This window comes from Sinocyclocheilus rhinocerous, unplaced genomic scaffold (assembly GCF_001515625.1).
Source record: "Sinocyclocheilus rhinocerous isolate Xijiao unplaced genomic scaffold, SAMN03320098_v1.1 scaffold615, whole genome shotgun sequence".
Classification (NCBI taxonomy): Eukaryota; Metazoa; Chordata; class Actinopteri; order Cypriniformes; family Cyprinidae; genus Sinocyclocheilus; species Sinocyclocheilus rhinocerous.
The window spans coordinates 1823789-1846698 of NW_015631049.1; the positions used below are offsets into that span (position 1 = coordinate 1823789).

The 22910-nt window shown below is 35.8% G+C and overlaps 3 protein-coding genes across 5 annotated transcripts in view; 2 read left to right on the top strand and 1 right to left on the bottom strand.

Moving 5' to 3' along the window:
- LOC107741235 (ARF GTPase-activating protein GIT2) overlaps window positions 1–10585 on the top strand; it is a 28587-nt gene extending 18002 nt beyond the window's left edge. For 2 of the 3 annotated variants that reach the window (XM_016553908.1, XM_016553909.1), the window contains 6 exons: window positions 177–455; window positions 4716–4798; window positions 5226–5417; window positions 7032–7187; window positions 8316–8379; window positions 9272–10585. In XM_016553908.1, the coding sequence (XP_016409394.1) occupies window positions 177–455; window positions 4716–4798; window positions 5226–5417; window positions 7032–7187; window positions 8316–8379; window positions 9272–9484 (987 nt within the window). In that variant the 3' untranslated portion in view covers window positions 9485–10585. The remainder of the gene's footprint in view (window positions 1–176; window positions 456–4715; window positions 4799–5225; window positions 5418–7031; window positions 7188–8315; window positions 8380–9271) is intronic. The other variant, XM_016553910.1, reaches the window with a different exon arrangement.
- Window positions 10586–11635: 1050 nt separating this feature from the next.
- Window positions 11636–17417, bottom strand: LOC107741236 (trichoplein keratin filament-binding protein). Its single transcript, XM_016553911.1, has 13 exons — window positions 17162–17417; window positions 16803–17061; window positions 15971–16181; window positions 15822–15878; window positions 15266–15334; window positions 14855–15028; window positions 14514–14626; window positions 14049–14115; window positions 13791–13963; window positions 13621–13702; window positions 12263–12448; window positions 12029–12172; window positions 11636–11933 (listed from the first exon to the last, which is right to left on the bottom strand). The coding sequence occupies exons 2-13, from the start codon at window positions 16991–16993 to the stop codon at window positions 11901–11903; spliced, it is 1500 nt and encodes a 499-aa protein (XP_016409397.1). The 5' UTR covers window positions 16994–17061; window positions 17162–17417; the 3' UTR covers window positions 11636–11900.
- Window positions 17418–20609: 3192 nt separating this feature from the next.
- Window positions 20610–22910, top strand: part of LOC107741237 (glycolipid transfer protein-like) — a 15912-nt gene continuing 13611 nt past the window's right edge. Inside the window, exon 1 of the mRNA XM_016553912.1 lies at window positions 20610–20874. Within this exon, the coding sequence (XP_016409398.1) occupies window positions 20772–20874 (103 nt within the window). The 5' untranslated portion in view covers window positions 20610–20771. The remainder of the gene's footprint in view (window positions 20875–22910) is intronic.

Consider the following 22910-nt stretch of genomic DNA (forward strand, 5'->3'; position numbering starts at 1 on the left):
TTTTTTTTGTGGCAAATATAAAATTTGTGTAGGCCTGTAGTGGGCGACACTCTAGGTGGGAATTTTGAAACTGAACATTATTTAATTATTGATTAAGAGTTTTTCTTGTAAGCTCAGCTTTGCTACAGTTTCTGCTTTTCTCTGCGTTTCTCTGGCTTACTCGTGTTTCTCTTCAGCTGCAGTCTCTGCAAAGCGAGAACAGCTCTCTCAGGCGGCAGGTCTCCGCTCAACAACCCTATCAGGCCCCCAGCGGCCCTGACCACCCCAATCCCTCCAGTCCCTCCTCCTCTTCCTCCTCTTCCTCCTCCTCTGCCCTGAAACGCCACCTGTCTGCACGGGCGAGCCGCCCAATGTCTATGTATGAAACCGGCTCTGGTCTGAAGCCCTTTCTCCCCAAGGGAGAGACCCCTTACCCTGAGGAGACCTTCCCCACACTGCAACCCTTCCCAACCTATGTAAGTAAAAACCTGCCTCTCACCTTCTCTCCTTCTTTTTCTTCTTCACCTTCCTTTTCAAAAGTTGCAGCATGCTGATGGTGCATTTCCAATTCTCAGCGCTTTATGAGCGATTCCAAAATACACGTTTTGGACTACTCACTGTATTTCTTTACTTTGTATCCTGTTGGCTCACATAGCAGCTATTTCACCATATTTTCTGTTTCCCTTTTTCATTTTCCTGTGTCAGTTGGGAGATACAAAACATGTCTTTATGGCCAACTCAATGCATAAGTCACACAGTCTCATTCTCATTGCTTTATGTAACTTACTTTGTACATATAATTTTTATTTTTAATTTCAAGCTAAAAGGTGAAGGTGCACTTAGCTAATTTTTTGTGTTTTACTGGCTAGTATGACTGATAATGTTGTACCTGTGTTCAATAATTGGGATTTACTGAGATAAAGTGATTTTTATTTTAAACCATAAAAATATCTGTTGTACATGTCACAGTTATTCAAGCTCACAAAATTCATCTTGATGTAAAATGCCCAGTATTTTATTTTCAGTTGTCTTTTTACAATGTATGTTCCTATATTTGTTTCCTTTTTCACTTTTTCATTGACCTTTTGCATGTTGATATTAAAAAAATGTTTTAACCCTATGCCTTTTCATCGCTTTTACGGCTTATTAATGAAATTGATTATTTTCCAATGCATGTAAATGTTGCAGCTGTTCAAACTTTATTCATCAGTCATTATTATTCAACACTGGGTTTGTGCTGGGTCCTTTAAAAATGTTTCTTTATGATGGTTCATAATACATAACTAATATGTGACCCTGGACCACAAAACCAGTCTTAAGTCGCTGGGGTATATTTGTAGCAATAGCCAAAAATTAATTGTATGGGTCAAAATTATCGATTTTTCTTTTATGCCAAAAATCATTAGGATATTAAGTAAAGATCATGTTCCATGAAGATATTTTGTAAATTTCCTACTGTAAATATATTAAAACGTAATTTTTGATTAGTAATATGCATTGCTAAGAACTTTAAAGGCGATTTTCTCAATATTTTGATTTTTTTGCACACGCAGATTGCAGATTTTCAAATGGTTGTATCTCTGCCAAATATTACATCAATTTACATCAATGAAAAGATTATTTATTCAGCTTTCATATGATGTATAAATCTCAATTTCAAAAAATTGACCCTTATGACCCAGGGTCACATATTAATATATAATGTTAATAATGTATTGGTATACACTACCAGTCAAAAGTTTGGGGTCAGTAATATTATTATGATTATTGATTTTTATTAATTAATAATAATATTGATACTTTTAGAAAGTGCATTAAATTGATCAAATTGGACAATAAATTTAATGTTACAAAAGATTTCTATTTCAAATAAATGCTGTTCGTTCGAACCTTTTGTTCATCATTGAATATTGAAAACTGTATTGTGGTTTACATATAAATATAAAGCAGAACACCTGATTTCAACATTGAGAATAATAATAAATGTTTCTTGAGCAGCATATAAGAATAATTTCTGAAGGATCATGTGGCTGCTGAAAATTCAGCATTGCCATCACAGGAATAAAACCCATTATAAAACTGTATTCTAGTAGAAAACTGTTATTTCAAAATGTAATCATATTTCACAATATTACTATTTTACTGTATTTTTGATCAAATACATGCAGCCTTGGTGAACATAAGACACCTCTTTCAAAAATATTCAAATATCTTACCAACCACAAACTTTTAAATGGTAGTGTGTATAAATTAATATTCAATTAGATTATTGTAATTTCATGATAGCTTCTGCATTAATGGTAAAGAATCAAACCTTATTGTGAAATGTTACCAAATTATTACTATTGACAGACTACTATTTTATTAGATTGTTACTGTTGATGACATGTTGCTTTACAAAAGTCAAAATTACTCTATCACCTTGTTCTCTAGTCCAGGCTCTCCATCATAGCCGAGTATTTTAAGAATTTTGCATTTGTTTTTTCGTCAGTTGTCTTTCATTCTCTGTCTTAAGTCTAATTTGCACCCCTTTTTAGATCGGAAAGGGTGTGTTTGTGGCCACCTCCCCTTCCTCCCCTCCTCCTCCTCATCCTCCCCATCCTGTTTGCGGGATGTGTGAGCGCAAAGGGTTAAGTACATCCTCACATGCTCTGTTCATCGTGGGAGCGGACGGAAGCACCAGGAACCCTTTACCTCCTCTCCACCCTCCTTCACAAACTCATCCTCTGCCTCCACAACTCCCATCCATCCCTTCTCCTCTTACACCTGTTGTGCTCCACGCATCACTATGCATGAATAATGAATCAACTGATACGTATTTCTGCCTTCATCATCACCATCATCCTCATAGATAGCACATACATTCATGGCTCGTGTCTTCATTCCCAGGATGCACTGCTCAGGGCTTGTCCACTGCTGCTACTGCTTCTGCTCACTCATCTCTTCAGGATGTCTTGCAATGCTACGTGCTCTGGGCTGAGAGTAGAAAGAAGAAATACACAATTATGAAACACCGATATGTAAATGGTTTGGATTAGCTTGGTCACTTTTGTGTGTGCAGATTGCAGCCATATTTAGATTCATGTTTCTGTTGTCACTGAGTGTGTGTGCATTTTGGGCCTTGTTTATGGCGTTTTATTTTTTTTGTTAATGCGTTGATCTGACAATTTCCTTTCCCTATTTTTTTTTTTTACCCAAACGGTTAAATACACTACCATTCCAAAGTTTGGTGTTGGTAAGTTGTTGTTTTTTTTTCATTATTTTTGTTTGTGAAAGTCTCTTATGTTCACTAAGGCCGTGTTTATTTGATCAAAGATACAGTAATATTGTGAAATATTATTACAATATAAAATATTTTCTATTTTAATATATTTTCAAATAGAATTTATTCCTGTCATGGCAAAGCTGAATTTTCAGCAGCCATTAATCCAATCTTCAGTGCCACATGATCTTTTAGAAATCTTTCTAATATGCTGAATTGGTGCTCAAGAAAAATGTATTCTGACTAATATTGAAAGCAGTTGTGTTGCTTAATGTTTTTGTGGAGTCACAGGGATTCATAGAAAGTTCAAAAGATCAGCATTTATTTGGAAAATAAATCTTTTAAAATTACTTTTACTGTCACTTTTGACCAATTGCATGCATTCTTGCTAAATAAATGTATTAATTTATTTTAGGAAAAAAAAGCATTTGAATGGTAGTGTGTGTCCTCACTTGACGTCATCCGAGGATCTGGAATTTTTACAGCTGAGAATGTTAACAATTATATTGTGTATGGAATAGAATCTGCAATGCAGTACATCAGGCATTATTAATATAATCGATTATTAAATTGTATTTTTTAATTGTTAGATCAATACATCACAAATCGATGCATTTTTACATACTTGTGTACAAGGAGACGTGTGGAGAGCAGAAGCATAAACAAGTGATTGTGGAACATTCATTTGATTATTCTGACATGATGTGGCGGGTCTCCAAGCATCATGACTGGTGCTGCCTGACAAGAAATTGATAGAATACTCTGTTACACTAATTTAGTAATGCCCCAGGTTAGAGTGATGCTGGCATCTGACCCCATTACCGTATTATCCTTTGGCACAGTGAATCATGCTCCAGTGAAGCTGTCAAATATCTTTACTGTAAATGCTTTACTACACTATGAAGGAATACACTGATCAGGGCCATGACCTAGATTCAGTTGTAATCCTGAGTTTAACGCCCAAGGACACACAAGTTGTTTAATAGCTAGTTTACTTTAATTTTTGCATATGCTGGTCATTGCTTCAAAACAGATGACCTACCACTGGATTCAAAAGTGCATTCAAGGTACAGTTGTAAACGTACTACAATGATTTCTGTTCAAATATTTTCAAAATGTAGTTTATTCCTGTGATGGCAAAACTGAATTTTAGTAGCCATTACTCCCGTCTTCAGTGTCACGTGATCCTTCAGAAATCATTCTAATAAGCTGATTCGGTGCTCAGGAAACATTTCTAGTTATTATCAATGTTGAAGATAGTTATGCTGTGATGCTTCTCAAAGATTGGTGCCTGAAATATCTAATGTATCTCAATACTAAAAGCTTGCTTATACTCTGCTGACCATTCAGTTAATGCAGATTGTTCAGTTTAATTTCATATGAACCACCAGACATGTTGATATTTCCAATGCCATCACAGCAATTTCATTGTGTGTTTTGTGTTATTTTACTCTATCCTTTCCTGTCTCTTTAGGCCTCCAAATTTGACAAGCAGAGCAGTGTGTCTGATGGCGACTACGATAACACTATCAACGATTCTGATCTGGACGACTCCGGGTATGTGTCCATTTTCCCTTTTATGACTCCTGGCTCAAATCCTGCTGGCAAACAAAACCAGCCTTTTTTCCCTCTGAAAATAAGAACTGCCTGTCCTCCACTTTTGGCCAAGTAAAGTGAGGAAACACACTAATGATGCTCTAAAGCAGGGGTGCCCAAACTCGGTCCTGGAGGGCCGGTGTCCTGCAGAGTTTAGCTCCAACTTGCCTCAATACACCTGCCTTCAAGTTTCTAGTATGCCTAGTAAGAGCTTGATTAGCTGGTTCAGGTGTGTTTAATTGGGGTTGGAGCTAAACTCTTCAGGACACCGGCCCTCCAGGACCGAGTTTGGGCACCCCTGCTCTAAAGGCATCAAGTAACCGTGCATCAAGCATTACTCATCCCTGACGCCTTGGTTCCATTTATATTATGTCCTCCCTCTCTGCAGCTTTGGCCGAAGATGTCGTTTGCGCAGCAGTGGCTGGATGGGAGACAGCGGCTCTATACCCGAGCTGGATGATCACGAATGTGAGCCTGACCCCAGTCTGCCCAGCACTGAAGACGTCATCCGTAAAACTGAGCAGATCACCAAGAACATCCAGGAACTGCTGAGGGCTGCGCAGGAGAACAAGCATGAGAGGTGAGAGGACATCCAATGTCAACATCTCCCATCTCCTATTTCTTCCATCATCATATTTGGCAGCAATAAATCTGAGGTAATTTAATCCCCTTCTTCCTTTTGTTAACTTCTGCCACATATTTAACAATTTCACATGTAAATCGTTGGCGCATTCCATGAGTAGGGTACAAATTGTTTTCGCATTACTTTAATTTAAAGGGAGAGTTGATAAAAAAAAAAATCTAAAATCTGTTATCATTAATTCTGTATTCACCCTCATGTCATTCCAAACCTGTATGACTGACTTTCTTCTACAGAACATAGAAGATATTTTGAAGATTGTTGGTGACCAAACAGTTTTGGTTCCGATTGACTTTTATTGTATGGACAGGAATTACAGTGTAAGTCAATGGGAACTGAAACTGTTTGGTCACCAACATACTTTAAAGTATCATCTTTTGTGTTCCACAGAAGAAAGAAAGTCATACAGGTTTTGAGTGACATGAGGTTGAGTAAAAGATGCCAGAATTTTAAATTTTTGGTGGACTATCCCTTTAAAGCATTAGAGACACAAATCCATGTTTTTAGTTGTGAGAACTTTTAGATATTTCAGATGAAATCTAACATAATACCAAAGCATGAAAAGTTAGCACTTTTTAGTTTTTTTTTTCCAACCTTTACCTTCTCAGCTGTTACCAACAATTAACATCGTACCACAATGACATCATTTTGAAAATGTGTTGAATTAATATCTAATTCACTATAGTAAAAATATTTTTTATATTTATAGTATTTATATCTTTTTGCAGCATGGAGGGGTGGAAAATAAATGCTTTTTACACAAATTTTAGTGTTGACGGCAAATCAAGTTATAATAATATGATAAATATGGGAAACATAAGCCAATATATCCAAGATTTAGTCTCAAACTGGCTAGTGTCCACTGAGTGATAGTTTAGTAGTTTAGACTATATTTGTCAGCTTTAGTAATATACTGTACAGTATAGTTTTATAATATTGAATTTATAATTTATACATGTGTGTGTGTGTGTGTGTGTGTGTGTGAAATATTATTACAATATAGTTAAAAGAAGTTAAAATAATTCTTTTCTATTTGAATTTATTTTAAAATGTAATTTATTCTTGTGATGGCATAGCAGAATATTTGAGTCTTCAGTGTCACATGGTTCTTCAATAATCATTCTAATATGTTTATTTGGTCAAAAAACATTTCTTATTATGATCAGTCTTGAAAACTGAAAAAGAACAAAAGAACATAATTTATTTAAAATAGAAATATTTTGTAAAATGATGTGTTCACTGTCAATTTACTGTCATTGTGGAATAAAAATATTAATTTATTTTTTAAAAATCTTTCAGACCCCAAACCTTTGAATGGTATATGTATATATTTATATATTAAATGTATATCTCTGGGGGAAAAAAATCACAAATGAGGCTTTTTTTGTACCCTATCCATGGAAAGTGCCTGTTTATGAAAATCACTTCTTTCCCATTCATTAAATTAGTTCTTCCATTCGTACCTTCTCCTTTTTCTGTCTATTATCAATTGTCGGTGTTCATCATTTGGGGTCTGTGCTATCGGGGGCCACGCTCTGTCTCTTTCCCCACCAGTGCACCATGTGAGCAGAGGGAGAGTGTCCGCAGACTTAGACACAGTCTGGGTTGTTTCAGTACTCTGGTGCCTTGGGCAGACAAGCCCCCGTCTCCCATGCAGTCCCTCGGCCTAAGAGCTCCCCACCCAGCCAACCCCAACAACCCTGCCTCCTGGTACTCTGGCCTCTGTCCCTGCCTCACAGGCACAGTGTCTACCTCTACCTCTCTCTTCATAACTTCATAACCCATTAATCTGAACATGAATGGAATATGCATGATTACTAGTGTGTCTAATGCCGAAGGCTTGTGCCAGTTTGCATTGTCTTCTGAACTTCACTTTTATTTGCAGGAACTCATGTTGGTGCACTTGGTTTCTCTTTTAGGAAAAGGCTTTGTACTGACATCCATCTAACTTTTGACCTTTCTGTTTTGCACTGGTTTGTATTTCATTGCAAAATAAGCTGTGTGATTTTCAAGATATTTTTCGGTTTGGTGAAGGGCGTCAAGCCCAGTTATTTTAAAACAAGTTTTACCCTCTTAAAAATGTATTAGCACTGGGGATGGATGCATCATGTCTGCTGCACAACTAACATTTCAAACAAAGTTGCATGTTTTTTTTTTTTATTGCACAGAAATTGTAACACTTGTAGCATTTACAGCAACACTTAATTAAGCCAAATGTATTCCATATATTTTCTATTTTTAACTTTTCTATGAACTGTAATGTGAGTGGAATAAAAATCACTACTATTCAACAAAAGGTAGTTTTAAAAAACAGTATATATCTGTATACAATACAATATTTTGGACAAACTGTATTTTCCATGATAGTGTAAATGTCCAGCTTTAAGGCCCAATCACACCAAGAACAAAAACTATAATGATAGCTATATTAGCGTCCACATCAACGCACTATAATGTTCTGTTTATTATAACTATGCACTGCAGTTTTGTCATCTGCCGCTTTAAATGCTCAAGTTCTTTAAAGCAGGATGGATTCTGATGTCGATGGCTGTCGATGGTTTTGCCATTCATCAGCTGTAAAAAAATTTTAAAAAAATATATATATTTTGGAAACAATATAATTTCTCTGTGTCATTATTGTTATAGTAGGGACTCTGCTATTTTTTGAAATTTTAAAACTATACTTTTATCGTTACAGTTATCATCCTTGGTGTGAACGGGCCTTTAAAGCTTTACCCTCTGATTGCTCTGTGGCTAGCTTGACTTTCCACTCTTCAAACTCTGATGGTTTTTATTTTGAGATTTAATACAGTATCTTATCATTTTCTCCTCCAATAGCTTTATACCCTGCGCAGAAAGAATATATGTGGCTGTGAGTGAAATGGCTGCCCTGTTCCCCAAGGTGTGCACTGTCTCTCCACACTTCATAAATGCAATAAAAATATCTTTTGGGTGTTTTTTAGATTTTTATTTGGATGTGTATTGGCCACAAAAAGTATTTGGACACATAGGTCACACTTTTGATAAAATATTATTTATAAATTACTTGTATATTTTTTTACGTAATAATAATAATAATAATAATAATAATACAATTTATTTAAATATTATGTTTATTTTAATGTTATTAAAATTCTAAAATTCACTAAAATATGTGACCCTGGACCACAAAACCAATCATAAGGGTCAATTTTTCGAAATTGAGATTTATACATCATCTGAAAGCTGAATAAATAAGAAAAAATAAGTACAATATTTGGCTGAGATACAACTATTTGAAAAAGTTGTCCAAATGAAGTTCTTAGCAATGCATAATACTAATCAAAAATGAGGTTTTGATATATTTATGGTAGGAAATTTACAAAATATTTTCATGGAACATGATCTTTACTTAATATCCTAATGATTTTTGGCAAAAAAAGAAAAATCGATAATTTTGACCCATACAATGTATTTTTGGCTATTGCTACAAATATACCCCAGCGACTTGGTTTTGTGCTCCAGGGTCACATATAAGTGTCCAAATACTTTCATGGGGCCTTCTGGACATTTATTTACTAGTTTATAGAGCCATTACAAAGATCACACTTTTGATCAAATATTATTTATAAACTATTTATATATACATTATTATTAGTAGTAGTAGTGGTGATAGTAGTAGTATTCACTAAAATATGTATATACATTTAAGTGTGGCTTAAGTGTCCAAATACGTTCTTGTGTAGTATTTGTAATAGTTACCCAAGTCTTGAAGTACTATAAAATAGTCTTATTAAAATAGCCTTTGTCCACAGAGACCACGCTCGGAGACGGTGAAGAGCTCTTTACGATTATTAACGTCCAGCGCAAACCGGCTGCAGAGTGAGTGTAAGAAAGCGTCTCCTCTGGAGAGCAGCCCCGCAGCCGACATGCAGTTGGTCACCCAGCAGGTCATCCAGTGCGCTTATGACATCGCCAAGGCTGCTAAGCAACTTGTTACCATAACCACCAAAGAAAACAACAACTGATCCAGCTTCCACCCATTTCCACCTGTAATTCAACCCTAACTCTTTTCCCCGTATGTTATTTTATCAATAATTATTGGGTATGTCACATGAGTTTTTTTGTAATCTAAGGTGTATTTGCATGTTTTTATTTTTAATTTAAGGTGTCTGTTATCAGTGTTGTTTGGTTTAAAGCCACAAGATAAAGCCTGAAATGCTCTCAAGGGTTCGTGTATATGTTGTGACCTGTGAAAGTGGCAGTTGAGATTGAGCGAGAAGAATGAGTAGAAATGAATCCGCAATAGAGCAGCAAATCACGTACTAAATATTCAGTAATTGCGTGACTCTTTGCACTATTCTGAAAACTTTGACTGATTGTACCTCTTCATAATCAAACATTTAGTTCATTATTTGTGGTTGTCTGTGTTGTTTTTAAATGGTTAAATCAAGCCTATTTTTCAGTAATCTCAGTTAAATCTATAATGTATAATAAAATAATCTGTTGTACAAAACATTCAGTTATTGTGGTCAGGTAGGCCAAGTTTAGATACAGGTACAATAAACTTGTAATTATAAAGATGTCATATTAAATGTGATTTTAAAAAGATGCCCAAGGTTAAATACCTTTTTCTCAGTTGGATAAACCAGGTGGCTGTAATTCAGATTTAGTCTGCATTAAAGAAAAAAAATATATATATAAAGTGAGGAAATGTTAATTAACCTTAGTTTAATTATATTTCATCAGGTATTTGGAGGTCACAGTACAGTATTTAATGACATCTTTTTTTTTTCAATACACTGCAGATGAGCAACCTCCACCAGCAGATACTTTTTATGATGGTTTAGATGTGTGTGTGTGTGTGTTTTTAGATAGGTCATCTTATGGTACATTCAATTCAGTGTTTGGGCAGCTCTTTACTTTCCAGATTTTTTAATTTCCTCTCTAGGTATTATGTTCTAACCTGATCAGGTTAGTCTTACCAAACAGTTGTGCAGTGGACCGGTAGCTCAGTGTTATTAGAGCTTGGAGTCAGTGTGACTTGCAGGTCAGTGTTAAAATTCCCTTTGAGTGTTTGTAGTTGTTCAGATGAACTGGTCTTCCACTCATTAATATTATTGCTATGCCTGTGGTTAAGAAGAAAATGTGTTCTTTATTTTCTAAATAAACTTAATTTATAATTTTGAGCTTCAGTTGATGCTCCAGGGGTTTTTGTTAATATCAGAAACGGAGTCATATGAATAAAGTGAAAAATAAAAGACCAAGACCTCATCTCAAATTATTTCAACTATCAAAAGCTTCTGCTTGTTCTTTTTCTGTTCGTGATTTTAAAACATTTTGTATACCAAAATACATTCTCTTAACCCAGTTTATTGTTCATTGACTACTATAAGTATGCCATGCATGTGTTTATCTCACCCCAAAGTGTAAACAATCAAAAAAAAATTTGAGCAGGTCTGCTAAGAACTCTTTCCCGCTCAACCCTCAGCCAGAGGATGTTTAGCTGGTGTGGGAATATACATGGGAACACACTACATGGGAAACAAAATTCAGATTTGGTTACAGAAGTGCAAGCCAAAATACTTGACGATTATTGTATTGTTTTGATCAGCTGTTTGGACTCTCATTCTGACGGCACCCATTCACTGCAGAGCATCCATTGGTGAGCAAGCGATGTAATGCTAAATTTCCAAATATTGCAATGAAGAAACAAACTTACCTACACCTTAAATGGCCTGAGGGTCAGCAAATTTTCACTTTTGGGTATTCCATGATTTAATTAGCAGTCTTACTTGCATTTTTAATCTTAAAACTGATATGCACTATTTAGCACTATAACTGTAAAACACTATAAAATGTTTTTAAACTCCAGAACAAAGTGTCAGTCAAGAACAACAAATGTAATAATTGAATTTTAAAAACTTATTACAGTAAGTGTTAATTATAATATAAGCAATCCACTCACCAAATCTCTTTCTTGCAGTTTTGACTGGGTGTTAATTTTATTTAAAAATTATTTTATTATTATTTTTTTTTTTTACATATTTATAGCATTACTTTTTGCACACATTGCTGTCCAGTTAAAATTCTTAATTATATATGAATGCAGGAGACAATGGATAACGTTTTCTTTATTGAAACCCTTATCAGCATTGAAATCAATACAAAACAATCTACATATAAAAACAGACCTACTGTACATGCAAACCTCAGCACTAGTGCAATGGAAATTTGAGGTTTAAAACGTACCTATACAATCATTTATGGAAACCATAATGTAAATCATAAACGTATATTAAAAGCATCTCTGAGGGGGAACCTGGTTGTCATTTAACCACAAAGTGGCCGAGATCAACATGGACATGGATATCCCCAATTCTTAATGAAAAACAATGCATCTGAAAGGGGATGTGGCACAAAGACTCTTCCTGTGAAGTGCTCTCATGTCCATGCTGACCGGGGTCTGCTGTGTATCTGCCATGGTGAAAAATAGATCAGTTATTATTATATTACACTGCGCTTAAAGTCTAATTTCATATCATTTCATTTACACTTTAATCTTCACTCACTCTCTCCTTGTAGCCCTGTTCAATAATTCTCTCTGTCTCAAAACGAAGTTCCTCCTCCTGCTGTCTAAGCTCCTCCCTCTCTTGTAATTCTTCTTGCTCTTGTTGTCGCTGCTCCTCCCACTGTTCCTTGCGTCTGTGCTCCACCTGTTGGACAAATACATCAATTGAAGACATCCAGAACTTATACTTTATAACCCAAGTAAATCTACTACGTAGTGTTAACTCTATACAGACCTGTGCATTGATCTCCTGCATGCGAGCTGTGCGGGCTCCCTCCTGCTGCTCCCTCTCCTGGCGTAGGGTGAGTCTCTCTTGTTCCAGCTGCTGGATGAGCTCTTCTCTCCTCTGCAGAGACTCCTCCCTTGCCAGCCTGTTCTCCTTCATTCGTTCCTCCAACTGCTGTTGACGTCCTGTCAAGACCTACCAAACATTGATTAAAAATATATCATAGCATCCAAACGCAATCTAACTGTCAGCTATTTAACTACATTTCTTAAAAATGTATATAGTATGAATTATATTATCATTACATAACTGTAGTGTATAATTTAAAATCCAACGTAAAGATTAGGTGAGTCATTTATCTGCCATTGCAAAAATAATGACTGTTTTCAAACACAGAGGTCCACAGAGGCTATAAAAGAAGTCATGATTTCAATAAAATAAAATAAGTAAACCATTAATCTTTAAAGGGGTATTATCATACATTTTTTAACCTTATTTTATACACACTAACAAAACACTATCAAAGGTTTATGGTCAGTACAATTTTTATTTTTTAAAGAAATTATGCATTAAATTGATCAGAAGTGACAGTAAGGACATTTATGATGTTACAAAAGATTCATATTTCAAATAAACGCTGTTCTTTTGAACTTTATATTTATCACAATCCTGAACAGAAAGTATCACGGTTTCCACAAAAATATGAATCACATCTGTTTTAACATTGATGATAATAAGAAATGTTTCTTTATCATGCGTCACTGAAGAGTGGAGCAATTCAGCTTTGCAATCATAGGAATAAATTATATTTTAAAATATACAGAAACAAAATATAAATACAGTTCTTTTAAATTTCACAATATTAAGTGTTTTTATCGTATTTTTGATCAAATAAATGCAGCCGTAATGAACATAGGAGACTTCATCCCAACTTTTGAAAGATAATGTGTAAATAACAATAATAAAGTTTTTGCACAAAAATTGATTTTCCATGACTATTTTCCACCCTCTCTCTGACTTCCAAATTAAATAGGCAATTTTTTTGCTGTTATGATCTTCATGCATATGAAATTATATTTAGTACTTACTTGCTAGCTGAGTGTTTGAAAGTCATATACTAGTGTATTCATGAGTCTGGGAACAATTTTTCTCAAAATTACTATATCTATACTACTTATTTCTCAAAAGATTAAGGAAAATTTCTCATTATTTGACCCCTTTAAAAAAATGCAAAACTTTATAAAATTATTCACATGATGTAAGTAAGTAAAGAGCACTGTTGAAGGGGTTTTAAGAAAACCATGGTTCAAGCCTGTGACTACTGATCTGTTGTCCGTCAGCTTCAGGCATGCTGTGCACTGTCTCACCTCCCGCATGAGCCTCTCTCTGGCTCTCCTCTCTTTCTCCCACTCTGCCTCTCTCTTCTCCCAAACACGCTGAGCTTCCTCCCTGCAGGCGGCAAACAAAATCAGAGTATGAAATTGACTTCCAGTTACAAACACATTAAGTTTTTAACAAACATTCAGACTATACTCACCGATATAAAATATCAAACTCTGCCTCCCTCTCCCTCTCTAGCTGGAGCTGCTCCTCTATGACTCTCTTCATCCAGGCGGCATCAGCGACAGCTCTCTCTCTCCTGGCTTTCTCCATTCTCTGCTCCTCCACTCCTCCCTCCAGCAGCGCTGCCAGGATCTTGCGGTCTGCCTCCTGGTGGACAGGTATTGCAGTCACTCAGTCAGGACAAATTATATTCAGCTTTGGTGCAAAACTTCAGTTTTTTGAGGTAACCTACCAGTTCTTCCTGCACCTGCTGTGCTCTCCTTTTCAGCTGAGCACGGTACTGACGAGTCAGGAAATGCCTGTGCAGGCAGAGAACAGTGGGTTTAGGCTACTGCAGAACAGTGTCAATTTAGTATTCTTTATATACGATTCTATTTGTATTAACATTTCAAGTTAACTTTTATATTTTTAGTTTTCATTTTAATTTTAGTTACATTTTTAGTCATTTTGTTATGTGCTTTTTTCTTCTTATTTTTTAAAGACAAAAAGTACATTTTAAAATTTCAGTTAATTTTTGTAATTCACTTTTTATTTCAGCAAGGTGCCAAGGCAACATCTAATTTTCATTTACTTGTTTTTCATCTAATATTTATATTGTATTTAAAATGTATTTAAATTAACATACATTTTTAACAGTTAGTTTTAGTTAACATTGTTGCAGAGGAAATAAATCCCTCAACGTGTCTAAATATTTTACCCAAATTCGGTTTTCCTCCTGCTTTCCTCCATCCTCTTCCTCTCATCATCTAGCTTCTCAAGCTCCCAGCGTTGAGACATTAGAGCCTCCTGTTCCTGCTTAAGACGCTCAGCCTGGAACAAGAACGAAATGGAATGAAAGCCTTACATTTGTGCAAATATATATATATATATATATATATATATATATATATATACACATACACACACACACACACACACACACATTAATAAACACACAAAGTTGAGTTTACTTGATCTTTATGGTGTTTGTTATTTGTCACATGGTTGTTGTTGTAGCAATGCATTACAAGTATAATCTATTTTACAGTAATTCCATACTTCCTGTTCCCGTAGTTTGAGCTCCTCCATCTGTTTACGGAGATCTTCAGCTCGATTCTTTTCCTCTTGTCTTCTCTTCTCCTCTTCTTCTTTCATTCTTTCCAGAGCCTCACGTCTTGTCCTCTCATACTCATTCTCAAAACGCCGTTTCTCCTCCTGAGTTCTCTCATCAGCCTGAATGATACAGAACAGAGTTACATTTCAATGCGATAACATTACAGAACACTGGCCATGTTAAACAAACAAAAAAAGTCAATTTCTTAAAAAAATGAAATGTCCTTCTTCTCCAAGGACTCAACTACTATTATTTGTACACAAAAATTCAAGATGTTAATGTTACATGATGCTCAACTGGTATGCATGAGCCAACATGGCAGCACTGGCATTTAACACCTCCTGTGAACATCTCACCTGTTTTTTCTCCTGATGTTGAACCTCCCACTGGCTCACAACATGATCTTTGTGCAACTCTGACTCCACCTGTACGCACAAACATTTGAGACACTGAGATGTCTGATTAAAAAATGCTCCAGAAGTGGTTGCGTGTGTTCGGAACCAAATCCCGAGTTACAGATCAGTCATGGAAGAAACACATCCCATGCCCTATTAACTTACAGTCATATCTGGTTCTTGATTAAAAAAAAAAGGTTTATTTCGTTGCAGGAGTTCTGTCGATTACCACAGAAATTCTGACTCGTATACTTTTTTTAGTAACAGTAAGGCAATTTTATTTGAGGTATATAGGCAAAATATGTAATCTGAGGGATTTAAAAGCAGAAATGTGAAGCTCTGAAATAAGTCTCTTAAGCTAATCAAGGCTGCATTTAATTGATCAAAAATACAATAAAAACAGTAATATTGTGAAATATTACTACAATTTAAAATAACAATTTTCTATTTTAATATATTTTAAAATGTAATTTAAAAAGATTCTTATATGATATATTTTATTTGATATATGACTGACCTTCCGCAGTCCTGGGTTGTTCTGCTTCCAGTGTTCCCTCAGCAGCTCCTGTGCAAGCTAAAAATAATAATAAAAAATAAAATAAAATCAATCAGACACTTTCAACTGTATAACATAGCATAATTTTAAGACAAGAGTTCATACTGTACATTTTTCCTCCTCTCTTCTCTGGCAGACCGGAGGGCATCTGTTTTTCCCACTAGCTGTCTGGTCAGTGTGGCTCTGTCTGGGCGAACATTTCTGAGCTCGGCCTCCAACTGGTCTCTCTCTTCCTGGAGCATTAACCTCAGACGCTCCCTGCGTTCCTCCAGCTTCCGCCGCTTCTCCTCCTTCATTCGCTCCCGCTGAAATGCTGACATACTAAAATGCCAAGAAAAGAAGTTTTGTAACTTTGTTATAGATACATTGTCTTCATCATTGGATGCAAAAGCCAGTTCATATATATGGGATTTTTCTGATAGTTTTATCATCCACTGTATTAGTGAAATCAGCCAATCATAGTAATATTCATAATAATGTAATAATAATAAAATCTTAATAAAACAAATTGATTCCAAAATGCAGTTTCACAATTAAACCTGTCCATTAAATCACATTGTCTTCTGATTGATCCATATATTTACATTAATAACTTACTGTAATAAGTGTTTCAAAGATTTTACTTCTCAGAAAGAGTCTTAATAGTGTGAAAAGTACCAAATAATTCACATTCCAACATGTCACATTTATTAACTTTATGAATGACTTTAATAAGTGTATTAAAAAGTGTATTATGCTGTTCTGAAATGTTTGTCTTAATCTTAATGTCTGATGATTTGAAAACTTGGCGGGAAAATTGTCACATAGACTGATCCCCAGAACAGGCCATGATGTTGTGTGCTTAAGTGTTCTCAGTTATAGACATTGTGCATAAGCTCAAACAAACACAGGGAATAATGAAACAAATTCATCACCGGAGCCAGACAGATTCACCATCAGTACCTGCGCTGGAAGGACTGCCGTGAGCTCCATTGCGCCTGTTTGCTGCTGCGGACCTCCTGCTCTCTGAAGTACTGAGAATGCAGCTCCCACTGCTGCCTCCAGCAAGCCTCCTGCTCCCGCTGCCGCACCAGCTGCCTCTCCAGAGCCCGCACACGACCCGGCCAATGCGCTGAAAGCGTCGGTAAAGCCATGGAGTGGCAGTCGCAGAGTTTAGTTCTGAAGTTTGATTTCTAACCGGACCTTTATGATAGACCTTGACCTGCAATCATTGAAGCAGTCGGTTTTAATTTACAAAATGCTGTGATTATAAAATATGATTACTGCAGATGACACGATCTAATGCTGCGTTTGAAGCTTACTGTAATCGCTGGCACTGCAAAAGACGTAAAATAGGCTCTGCTTGCTAACTCCGTTTGAAAATTTCCGCTGAAAGCTTTGAATTTACCGCACTGAAGCGTTTAACTTCTGGTGCTGTCCTGATTCAAATTATTAATATGAAAACAAAACTGTAGTTAAGAGGAAAGCAGTTAACGACCGCGGACGCTTAAACAAAACACCAAAAGAGAAGCGATCCACTTGGTTACGGCGCTACTTCCTGGTTACCTACTGCGAGTAGTGAGGTACAAACAGGTCTGAGTTCTTCTTCTTCTTCTTGTTGCTTTACGGCGGATCGCAGACTTATAAGTGCATTACCGCCACCTATATCTCAAATGGACCATTGACACTCTATCTACAATCTCCTGATTAACCTAGCAACCCACATACAAACACCCTTGATTCTAGTACCCGCTTAGTCTTCATAGAGCTTCATCCGGCGCTGCGTGTTCAGCTCCTCCGTCCTCCCTCAGCCCTCTTAAGCGGGATTTGAAAGGAGAGAGAAAAATAAAATAAAAAAAATAAAAATAATTTTAAATAAATAAAACAACACTTATACCTTCTTGTTCAACCCAGTTCTTCCCAAATACTGTAACAATACTGATTTCATGTTTCTTCCTGGATTTAATACATTCTTACCTTACTCTGATCAGTTAAATTTTCTGAACTATTTACTTTTATAAACCAGGTCTGAGTTGACAGAGCAAAGCGGAGGATAAGCTGTGGATTTCTACACTGATTTGTAGCCGACAATATGACATCAACGCTTACAGTAGCAGATGTTTATGTGGTAAATCAAGTTTAAGTTTCAAAAAGTATCAAAAGTTGTTAAAATACTTATAATTCACAATAATATACAATAATGGCTTGTTTTGTTTACTGTGTGGAGACGTGCTGATATCGCGTTTGGTCTCGTTCTGTATCGCCTATCTTGTAAGTGTCTGCGCTTGCTTGGCCATTTGTTGTGGAGAAAATAAGGAAAGTGTGTCCACCTGAATGAATTTAGTATTTTGTTAGACGGGTATAAAAAAGCTTAGTTTACCGCGGCAGCCGTCGCGTGAAGACCGAGGAGTGTAAAGACTGCAGGGACACCAAAGCAGATATAACTGCAGACCGGAGATTTCCAAAATGGGGCGGGGTCTCCACACGCAAAGACTTTCACCATTGGCTCTGGCTCCAGCCAATAGTTATTGACTTACATTTCAAAATAAAACTTTATAAATTAAACATTGTTTCTAGTTCATTTAAAATAAAATATGCTATATAAATAAATATTCTCCATGAGAGCAGAGCCCAAAGCTCGTGGCCAGTGGTGTTCGGACTGGAGTTTGAACCTCTGCTTAATGATATAAACAGGAATCACCCACGAGCTCTCCCGCGAGCCGTCCCGGTGCAGAGCAGGGGAAAGATTCTACTCCATTGCTTTGTTATCAACATCCCACACACAAGCACTTTTAGTTTAACAATTATTATAAAGCATATATTTTAAATTAATATTAATATATACAGATCATATGTAATACAAATAAGTGGTTGAATCAATAGGTAACTCTTTAAAAATGGCTACATGTGACCTTACATGTTGTAAGGAGAAATAGGCCTAGGAATATGCAATTTCCTGATCAAATCCCTACTGGAAACAATTATACACAAAATCGGGATATAATTTCTTTAGGGAGTAGCGATCAAGAATCAAGTAAAATATGATCTCATCATTGAAGGATTGCAGGTGGAAGAAAGTCGAAAAATCAAAAAGCAAGCGAAAGTGGAGCGGCGCCGCCGGACAAAGAGACCTGGAATATCAACAGAATATGGATTTTAAGATGAGAACTTTTTGATGATGTTAATGCAAATTGTCTGCAAGGCTATAAAATGCCAAGGAGAGCTTCAGACGAGGCCTCGCTCCGATGGTGAAGACTTACTCGCTGTTACTTTCATTTTTTAACTTCTGAGTTACTGTGTACTAATAAAGCGAAACCATTACAAATGGTGATGCGTTAAAACTTTATTAAGGAAAAGTCTCCGAGTAATTTTTTTTTCTGGGTAACCTATTATTCTGAAACTGAAGGACTTCCTTCGAGCCTTATTAAGCTCGAACTCAGCTGAGCAAACTCGGACACTGGGGGAGATTCCAGGTCTCTTGACTACATTTCCTGATCTCAGAGGTAAGTGCAAATTAATTGCATCTGTTGATGAGAAAAAGGGATGTGCATTAGGGACTTTATGGAGTCTATTCGGTATATCAAGCACAACAAAGCCTAAAGCTAAACCACAATAAGAGAAGTAACATCTACAGAGAGCTGGTTGTTTAATATTTTACTTCACTAATTATCAGCATTTTGCACAGACCATAATTATAAATGGACCGGTCATTGGCAACGTATAAATCCTACAAAATATATATGAAAAAATGTATGTACATTTATAACACCATACATTGCATTATAGTACCATTGCAGATTACAAAATATTTAATGCTGCTCTGAGAGTGTTTCTAATACAGCAGCTGTGGGAGTGACGGTAAATTTGATCTCGTTCTCTCTTCTGACTGCCATTATCAATCTCTCACTATTTTTTCCTCTTTTTTTCCTCATTCACCACTATAGATGATTACCCAACCATGACAACTTCTGCTTCTGAGAAACCCGGAAATGTGAAAAGGGTCCACAGGTCTGGGAAAATCAAACTCCGTGGATGTGTTTCATGTGATAACAGAGTCATGAGTAGAGGCCTATAACCTCCTTAAATGACTGGTGTATTGGACAAACTAGTTTTAGATTCCCTTAATATTTTTTAACTTATATTTTATCTGATAAATCCGTTTTAATGGTGGGAGTAAAAAAAACAAAACGTTAAGCATAAAGAAAATAGCAGATTTAGGTTTATTTAGGTTCTGTAACAGAAAAAAAAATTTCATTTGGCTATTGTGCAGTAACATTTTTCATAACTGTACATTGTAAAGTGTGGGTACTGAAAAGAATATATGTGACCCTGGAGCACAAAACCAGTCTTGAGTCGCTGGGGTATATTTGTAGCAATAGCCAAAAAACACTGTATGGGTCAAAATTATAGATTTTTCTTTTATGCCAAAAATCATTAGGATATTAAGTAAAGATCATGTACCATGAAGATATTTAGTAAATTTCCTACTGTAAATATATTAAAACTTAATTTTTGATTAGTAATATGCATTGCTAAGAACTTCATTTAGACAACTTTAAAGATGATTTTCTCAATATTTAGATTTTTCAAAAAATTGACCCTTATATCTGGTTTTGTGGTCCAGGGTCACATATGGTGTATCACCTATGTAAGGTGGGAGGGGTTGGATCTGGATCCAACCACGCCCCCTGGATCTTGTGTTCCGCAGTGAGGGGCTACTGAACGTTTCCGCTATGAGTTGCGTATATTTGCATCGAAGGGCGGTGTAGGGGCTGTCCAGCTGTGCAGTGCAGCGCTAGTACTGTAGAAGTGGAATAGTAAACACTGTGCCTGTCTGTCCGGCGGTAGTTCCGGGTTCTGTCTTAATTTCTGCTTTGTTGTCCTCGTCTTATGTTGTAGGCAAAAATTCACTTTCGCCCACTTTAGGCAATCATGGCTCTTCTAATGGAGCACCAGTTCCGGCAACTTCCAGCCGACAAACAAGTGGAAACCCGGCCGTTTCTCGAGGCGGTGTCTCACCTTCCTCCTTTCTTCGGTAGGTTCTTCCGTCATCTCTCATAGATTGAGCTCAGATTTGAGCATGAACTCTGTGCTGTCATGAAACGGCCGGATGGGATGGGCTTTCAAATGATCTGTAGGGAAATTGTTTGATGTTTTAAAGCTTTCAGTGTTCAGTGTAACTTGTTCAAGTCGTCAAACAGTTATTTTATTATATATTTCAATATGCAAATGATAAAATAGCCAATGTTTGTTTGAATTCCCTCCCTCGTAGATCACTTCAAACTGTCATTTTCAAAATGAATCGTAAATAAAGTGAAACAAAGTAACAGCGAAACGCGTGCATGTTTATAGAATAAGAGTTTTAAACTAGTTCAATAACATAATTATACACATGTTACAGAAACCTGTAGTTTGATGTCATCTGATTTCCTGAGATATTCCAGCTCCTTGATCAGGGGTGAGATTTTCCACTCCTGATCAAGATCTTCAGTGTTCTGCAGAAGTTGTTAGTAATTTACTGTCTGACAAAGCCTAGCTGTCAAGCAGAAGCCATTGTTTGCTGTTGAGGACTAATCTTTTTTTTTTTGGCTCAAATTTCTTTTCACAAAGAAGGCCACAAACCTATTGCATGCATAATTTAATCTGCTGCCCTCGATTTTGGAAGTTGAGAAAATTGATTAGCATGGTGTTGAGTTGCCCTGCTCTATTCATTGGTGGAACGGAACATCAGAACATCTTTGTTCAAAGCCTCATTTGGTATTAGTATGTAAAAATGCATTTGAAATTAATTTGCCACTTAAAACGCCAAGCCTGAGGTGTTCACATTAGCTCTTGATATACTCTTGTAATTTTTTTCAGCTGTCACTAAAATGCTAATTTTCTTGCTGTAGTTGTAAAAAGAACTGGATATGATGGAGAGAGTTTAAACTAAACCTCACAGTGACAATTCAGAACTACAGTGTCATCAACAAATCTGAGACCAAAAACCTAGGATTAAAAAAAAAAAAGGATTTAAAAAAAAAATCTAAAATGGATATGAAATATTTTAGTTTCTGCTCTATTTTTGGTCACTAATTAAATTGGCCATGTTGAGCAAAAGACATTTTAGCACAAACTTGTGGTGTCCATTATGATATATTATTTAAAAAAGTTTTTTTGCTCTCTTACATTTACATTTTTTTACTCACATGATTATGCTGATAGTATTATTTTGAATGAACATGTTCATTAAATTATTGAAATTAAATTGTGTTTAATAAATCTTAGTATTTTCTAATTTAATAAACATTTTCATTAGAAATAATAATCATTTGAATAAAAAGTAAAAGTAATATATATATATATATATATATATATATATATATAGTATATATTACACTCTATGGGTCTATATATAAAATATACTTCTTTTTCGTCTCTTTTTACCTTAGTCCCTGGTCATTTCGAAAGCCCTTCCTCCAGCTGAAACAATAAGGGATCCTCCTCCCTTCAACTCACCTGTAAGTTCTGGCTTATCAAGGACCTGGCAGCGGCACGGGAGCTCCGCCCACCACACCCTCTAAATGAGGGACAAGGCCACCCAGGTGAGACATTTATGCTGTTTAAATGCTATGTATATATATAATACTTACATACACTAAATGATCAAAATTATACCATAAGAAGAGAGAGAAATATATATATACAGTATACACACACTCACACACACACTAGGACTGTAAAACGATTAATCGCGATTAATCGCATTCAAAATAAATGTTTCTATTTACATACTATGTGTGTATATATATTTATACTTGTATATAATTAATATTATATATAAATATAAATATTTATATATAAATCTAACATACAGTATTTTTCCTTAATATATACATGTATGTGTGTGTATTTATATATACATAATAATAAATATGCACAGTACACACACATATAGTATGTAAACATAAACTTTTATTTTGAATGCGATTAATCGTGATTAATCGTTTTGCAGCCCTAATATACAGTAGACAGAGGCGGACAGTAGTGAAGTATTTTTACTCTGCTTTAAAAGTACTTTTCAAGTGTATG